Genomic DNA, 7,964 nt, shown 5'->3' with positions numbered 1-7,964 from the left:
AATAATAATAATAATAATAATAATAATAATAATAATAATAATAATAAATAAATAAATAAATAAAAAAGATTATTGTATAAATATTTACTGCTTTCCAATTTGCTCTTTTCAATGGTGCATCGACTTCCCATTTTTTTTTTGGCTTCAATCCTAATGGAAGTGATTGTGACGTATTAATGGCGGAATTAATCCCAGCCATCATTGGCGGTAGACCTGATTGTGGCATTGGTGGAGGTTTAGGACCTGTTAGTGTACCAGGCATAGGTGGTGGTGGTGGTCCTCCTAATCCAGGAAGTGGTGGTGGAGGCGGACACAGACCACCAGAACCCGGTAAAGGTGGTGGCGGCGGAGGTGGCGGTGCTATTATTATTGCTGATCCACTCGCATTTGGAAGCGGAGGTGGTGGAGGTGGAAGATTACCAATTCCAGCCAAACCCGATAGGACTGAACCAATTTTCTATCAAATCAAAACAATTATAGTTAATAATTGTTGATAATAGTTATAAGTCAAAAGCAAATTTATATTTATATCAAATAGAAACTTTAAATGAGAATTTCATGATAAACTTACCGCATTACCGTTAGTTGATTTTATTCCTCCTTGCTCCAATTCTTTAATTTTATTTTCTGCATGTTGAAGTTTCGCTTCTGCTTCTTGTTTACTAGCTATAGCTTCTTCTAATTTTTGCAATACTTCAACTAATCGCCTTTCTTCTTCCACTCGCGATTTTTCAACCAATGTATCAATCAATGGTTGGACATCAATTTGAAAGCGCTTAGTTGCACTAAAATCTGGATCACAGCCTGAACGGTGCAACACAATTTGTGATACACATTCTTCTATCAGTTTATAATAGGCCGGTCTATTAAGAAAGAAGAAAATAAAAAAAAAGAAAAAAGAAAATAAATAGTATGCAAAAAACTATGCTCTTTCCTACCTGACTAAAGCATCGTCTCTGACGAATAAAAGATGTTGAAGTATTGATAAAAAGTATGGTTCAGCAGACGTTTCCATTACCATATTTTTAATTACTTCAAAACAATCATTTACATCATCCAATTCCAATCGTACGTGATCAAATCTTTGTACAAATTCTTCATAATCTTCCTCTTTGTGATCATTGAAAATTTTCAAGTGTCTAGCTAAATCTTCAGATTCATTTTTTTCCAATGTTTCTAAAATATCGGCTAAACCGACTCGCATGATTTCATTTCGTAAATGCAATCTAAAATCTAATTCTTCGGCCGAAGAAATGATAGAATTGATAAGTTGAAGGCACTCCACCTATCAATCAACAAGTTGCAATTTATTAGTTAAGTTACTATTAGTTTAGTTATTATAAGTTGCATTTTAATAGTAAGTATTAATGAAAAGAAAAAAAAAAGAAAGAGAAATGAGAAAAATGAAAAAAATAAAAAAAAATAAAGTAGAAATAAAATTGAAAAATGAAAATGAAAAAAAACATGATAGAGCGATTATAAAACGTACTCTTAGATTTTCATTTTTCTTATTCATTAGACCCTGCACAATAGGTAAAAATCTTTCTCTTCCCTTAAATTCTCCATTCATAGTAATCGCATCCAAAACTTTTTTATGACTATCGCTTGAAATGAGGCAAACTGCACCAAGCAGTTTTACAGCTTCTGACATAACGGATGGTTTTGTCGGCTCCAATGATCTAGCTACGATCGTGAGTGCTTCCTGATGAGCCAACATCTCCTTTATACCAACAGTATTATTCATAATAGCCTTCAAACATCGAATGCATTCGTACTGTATACGTTCATATCGATTGTCACTGTTATAAAACACAAAAGAATATCAATTTATTGAAACTAATTACAGGAAACAAAATAAAAAAAAAAAAAAAAAAATATTTTCATTGAACTGTTCAATTATTCGAAAAGAAAAATCGAATATTTAACCATTGATTATTCGAACTATTCAATTCAAATCGTGTTCAATAAATTTTATATGATTTTTGATTTTCGATTAATCGATCAGTAGTATTATATGGAACATCACATAGATTATCATGCAATTAAAGAACAAACATTGGCATTATACATTTTGTTCTTTAATGGCAATTATTGAAGCATTAAAATATATATGCAAGACATTAATATATTTATGGAATAATTCTGAAAGTTAAAACAAAATTTATATATACAAAAATGTTACTTAAGTTATAATAAGTAATTGAAATTTGCGTTATATAAAACAAAACGAAAATAAAAAGTTTTATCTCCGAAACTGCTGTTTCGCATCATCTTTTTCTAGTTTCATTTAATTTAAACATAAAATTAAATTGCTTATAATGTAATAAATAAAGGCTTAATAATAAAATTTCAATCAAATTTAAAATTTTTACACATCAATTTTTATATTATCCATTGTATAATCTACAAAAATATTCATTCTACAAAAATATTCTACAAATATATTAACATTCTGTTGATTTATATAAAAAACATATAAAGAAAATTTTTTTGACATAAAATTTACAGAATCTTGCTTATAAATTATCTATATAACGCACATATATATATGTATATGTATAATATTAATAGTGTTCTCATATATATATATATTTATACATCAGACGTTATCATATACTAACGTGCATCTAAATCATTATAAAAAGCTAAGAGGAGAGAAAAAAAAAAAATGCAAAATATTCTAAATTGCTATAAAATTAAAACAAATAGTATTTTTACAAAGATTACCTATTATAATATATGAAGGCACTGCAATAGAATAATATGAATATTAGAAATTCTTAATCGACAATATTAAATACCAATGCTATGATACATAATATAATAATCTTTTTTATGAAAAATACTTACTTTCGATAGCACTCGTTGAGCGTCGCTAAAACCTGTTTCAATCCTTTCGTACCAAATTCCTGAACCCAACTTAAAGGATTGTTTGTCAATGCTATTCTTAATGATTCAATGCAATTGTAGATTTTGTTGACACTTAAATCAGGTTGTGCCAAATACTGAATATAATCCGCAGGTTTATCAAATTTTGATTTATTCTCTTGAATGCTACCTTTATAATGCAAAACCAACATCTCTCTTTTTTTCGCTTCCGATTGTTGTCGTAATGGTTCTTTTTTTTCTTCGGTTAAATTCATATTAGCCTATTTCGATAAAAAAATTAATTATTTTAAATCATATATCATGGATCGAAAGATAGATTTTAACTTACCAACATTTCCTCAAATTTGTCATTTACTGTCTCTTTATCCATTCTTTCAATAATACATCGTTGTTGCTCAATCTCATTGAAATCATCACCGGAATGAGGTCGTGGTATAGTATTGTTTCCTAAACCACTTCTGACCCCACCTCCACGCCCGGATTTTTTTGGTCGGCCGAACCATGTGTCCAGCTACAACAATAAATAAAAAAAAATAAATAAATAAAAAAAAAATCAATTACAAAATTGCTGTCGTTCTAATTCGATCTTAATATAGCATTCACTCACGAATAGGGATGATGATATAACATTATTCAACTTTCAATTCGTATAAATTATCAAGAAATGAATGTAATGTCACTGTATTATTCTTAGAATTAATCCCTCTCTTCCCTTTCCCCTTCTGTCTTTGTTTTTATTTTTCTTCATTGTAACTCCATGATTTCATATTTGAAAATAAAATTTACTCAATCTGTGATCATTAGTAGAAAGGTTTAAAAAAAGAAAAAAGAGAAGTGTCTTATTATTTATAGTAATCGATGCATCAAAATTATTCAATTATTTTTATTGAATAAAAAAATTTTGATTTCTACAATTATTTATAATAATATCTTTATCTACAATAATTGACTTGTTTATAATATCGTTTTTCATTTATCCGATAAATATATTATGATAGTATTATAAAATTTTTCAAAGTTCAGATTCTTCGAAATAAAAAATATTTCAATAAATTCTCGATATATGACAATCCAATAAAAAATTTCGATAAAGTGTAGTTTCTCGTTTTATTTCAGAATAGAGCAATGAATCGGCAAGGCACGTCACGGCGCGATTGTTTCGTGACCTTCGCACAAATCAAGATTGGTGCATGCGAGCGCGTCCCTTCGGACAGATATTGAATCATAGAATGAAATGTTTTCTTGGGTTAAGCGAACAGTATCAAATCGAAAAGTAGAATCAAGTTAACGGCATCATGATCAAGTCATTGAACGGATCGAAAGAAGGGAAAATCGCGTTGGCCTCGATAATATCCAAGAAGCGCGTCTGCGTAATTGTTACAAGTCTATCTACGATTAACTAAGTAAGTAGATTGCCATCGCATCATGTGTATCGCAGACTGGTCTTCATGCGTTCATGTCTCTTGATGCGAATAAAATGAGAAACTATTTCATAATTTTTTTATTTATATTGTAAACAACTTTTCCTAATGATTTTAAATTCTTGCAATCATTTTATCTCATACTTTTTTTCATATATTTCTCATATTTCTATACGAATCTATACGAATTGTTTTTTCTTTCTTTTATTTTTGTTTTTAGGAAATTTTTTTAGGAATTTTAAGATATAATATAAGATATAATATATATAATAATGTATAACATAATTTAATTGTTAAAAAGAAAACAATTATCGGCATATAAATGTGATAATTGGCAACTTTAATGAAGGAGTGACAATAATAGTGATTCACATTCAAAGTTTTCTATATCACTTTTGGATGTCGTGATCGTGAATAGTTCAAGGTTGCGATAAATTGAATAAAAATAGTATTTTAAAATTATTGTTATTATTATTATTATTATTATATATTGTTTGACATCTTAAATTTGCAAAAAATTTTTTGTTCTTTTCTATTTTCAAAATTTATGTTAAAAATTAACTTTAATATTATATATAAATTTTATCAATTTATTGATAACATTATGCGCTAACGAATTGTTATTGATATAAAATATAAGAAAAGAAATGTATGCACAGATGAAATCAAAGTTATATGAATGAACAACGATATAATCTCTATAAGTGATAGCGTTTCGTTCCATCCTTTTTTTATCATATTTTATATCTCTCGTTAATTGTTTTCTTTGTGCGCAAAGAAAAAAATAAAAAAAAAGCATTGTTATTTGCATATTTTAAATATGTATGTTTTTTGCATATTTCTCAATCATTTATACAATTGTTTGAAAATTGACTTAAGAGTTAAAATTTTTTTAATTAATTAATAATAACTTTTCATTAAATCTTTTTAATTAATTTATTAATTAATTATTTAATTAATTTATGTAAAAGAAACTTTAATCTTTTTAATTAAATAATTTTTTAATTATCAAACAATTTTTTAAAATTCTCAGAAATAAAATTTTAAATTTTAATAATTATTAATAAAAAAAAATAAAAAAAAATTTCTAAAACTGAGAAAAGCTAATATGAAATGAAATAAAATGATAAAAAAAAAAAACAAAAAAGTATATTGACTTAAATTGTTCTGGTTATTTTGTCCTAATATATATCGCGCAAAATAATTTTTTTCTGTATGTGAAATAATTTACTTTGATTCATCTGATTCATGTAATGATATGTAATAATATTTTATTTTTGAAAAATATTTTTCAAATTATATTCGAAACTTTATTCATGTTGAACAAATTAATTTTATACGATAATATACCTAAAATTAAAATTTATTTCGATTGAATATTTATTCTGTTATCATATGAAATTCATAATTATAGCAGAAAATATAACATATATGTGTTCACATATATATATATATATATATATCATATATATTGCTGAAATTTAAATTAAGAATTTCAATACAATGTTATACTTATTTTTAATTGTATTCTTATAAAAACGATTTTACGAAACTAACAAAATATCATATTTATATGATAATAATTTAAATAATTCAGTACATTACTTTGATAGTTTTAAATTACTACTTTCATTGATTGTTTGAATATTATTAAATATTGTCAAATTGATTATTTTTACAAGCATGATTCCATTATAAAAGTTATTATCTATATCAATATATATTATAAATATACTTACTTCTATATCAATATATATTATATAATATGTTATTATATTATTTCTTGATATTAAAGATGATTTATATTTATATGCAGAGACATTATATATGTCATAATTTATCTAATTTTTTTGAAAATTTTATAAAAATTGATATCGTATAAAAAAGACAATTTTCAAATTTTATCATCAGATGGATGATAGTCGATGAAATCCGAATAAACAATATAAACAAGAATTAAAAATAAATCATATTTTCTATTTCTTTTCTGCATTTCTATTTATATTGTAATGTTAATTATATTAACTTTAATTCTATATGTAATATTATATATATGTAATATTATACTTACAAAACCTGTAGATGATTTATCTTTTCTGTTGGCCATAGTTTAATCTTCCTCAGTTGTTACCTTCTATTATACATTGTTTTTCTATAAAAGATATGAAAAATTTTTTATGAACATATATTTATGTACAGTAAAATTTATTAAATTTCTAATAATTGTTCTCATATTAATGTAATAATTTTATAAATAAATAATGAATAATTATAAATACAACAATATATTAATAAATATATATAATAAATATATAATAATATAATATAATAAATTATAAAAATTTATAAATTATTTATATTGATATTTATTTCATAAGAAAATGTTTTATATTTGAAATATTTGAATGTTTTATATTTAACAGATAGTTCAAAAATTAATAATTTTATGTATTTTATTTTATGATTATATTTATAATAAGGTATTTTATAATACTTCCATATCAAATAAAATTTAACAAATTTAAATTATATATTATTTTATTACAAAATTTCTAAAATCATTTTCGATTCTAATTTCATTTTTGTTCATTGAAATAAAATTTTATAAAAATAATAGAAAGAAAGCAAAATATGATACTAGAATAGTAAAATTATCTTATTATATAAAAATTTAATCACATAACACAATAAAAAAACTCTCAAATTATTTAAAATAATTTAAATAAAAAGAAGAATTAATTAAAAAGAAGAAATAATACTCAATATATTGATAAAAGAAAAAAAACAGAAAAAAAATAAATAACTCTGATTATATATATTTTACTGAAATATAAAGCAATTTTTTATAAAAATTATTTTACTTACCTAATATTACTTAAAATTTTATTCGTCAAGACATACAGTTTTAATAATTACAAATTCGATATTATTTGTATTCATTCGTTATTTATATTAAATTAATCGCTAATAAAATTTAACAGTTTTTCTTAAACCATATAAAAAATACTTGTAATTTCTCGAGCAAACTGAAATGACCTTTCCATAGATAAATATTCATTTCATCCGTTATGACAATGGAACACCTGCCAATATGAAAACAAGTTTTTAGAAAGAATCACCAAATTATTAATCAAAATTTTTATATTTCATAATAAAAAAATAATTGACTAAAAAAATATTAATAATAAATATTATTAATTAAGAAAAGAAAACTGTTGTATTAGTTAATATGTTTGTTAAATGAAAAGTTGTACCGAGTAGCATGCGAGAAACGTTACTCACGCACAACAGCGCCAATGAACAACGAATTGCAAATGTCACTTTTTCTCCATATCTACGTCGGTATTGTAGAAATACTTTTATCATTATTCACTATTGCCTTTTATAAACTCCTCATGTATTACTTTCTAACAGTAAACACAATATATTTGATCTACATAAACATTATATCATTTTCTAATATTAATATTAATTATTTTCAATTATAATTTCNAATAATAAAAATCAAAATGCAAAATATTTATTGGTTTAATGATTTAATTTAATTTAAATTATATCGATTATATAGATACATATTGAAATAGAATTATTACTGTTAATCACATCAAAAATATATATAAAATACACGATTTTATTAATGTTCATATTAGAATA

General features: G+C 23.9%; 1 protein-coding gene and 1 long non-coding RNA gene across 7 annotated transcripts in view; one reads left to right on the top strand and one right to left on the bottom strand.

Annotated features, from left to right (window-relative positions):
• Positions 1–7,716, bottom strand: part of LOC102680774 (protein diaphanous) — a 21,281-nt gene extending 13,565 nt beyond the window's left edge. For 2 of the 6 annotated variants that reach the window (XR_004151612.1, XM_006623938.2), the window contains exons 1-10: positions 7,565–7,715; positions 7,176–7,393; positions 6,382–6,462; positions 3,218–3,400; positions 2,851–3,149; positions 2,728–2,748; positions 1,490–1,799; positions 939–1,285; positions 572–863; positions 89–457 (exon numbers count right to left, since the gene is read on the bottom strand). Coding sequence is in view for 5 of the 6 variants with exons in the window: in XM_006623938.2 (XP_006624001.1) it covers positions 89–457; positions 572–863; positions 939–1,285; positions 1,490–1,799; positions 2,728–2,748; positions 2,851–3,149; positions 3,218–3,400; positions 6,382–6,417 (1,857 nt within the window). In the remaining variant the exon portion in view is untranslated. The other 4 variants (XM_031514330.1, XM_031514327.1, XM_031514329.1 and 1 more) reach the window with 4 other exon arrangements.
• The window catches only part of LOC102681101, an 11,496-nt gene continuing 4,878 nt past the window's right edge, over positions 1,347–7,964 (top strand). Inside the window, exons 1-2 of the long non-coding RNA XR_004151613.1 lie at positions 1,347–1,357; positions 4,006–4,292. This is a non-coding gene — a long non-coding RNA (uncharacterized LOC102681101). The remainder of the gene's footprint in view (positions 1,358–4,005; positions 4,293–7,964) is intronic.

This window comes from Apis dorsata, unplaced genomic scaffold (genome assembly GCF_000469605.1).
Source record: "Apis dorsata unplaced genomic scaffold, Apis dorsata 1.3 scaffold_980, whole genome shotgun sequence".
Lineage (NCBI taxonomy): Eukaryota > Metazoa > Arthropoda > Insecta > Hymenoptera > Apidae > Apis > Apis dorsata.
Note: the sequence above shows the minus strand (reverse complement) of the source record. Positions and strands in the feature narration are given on the sequence as shown.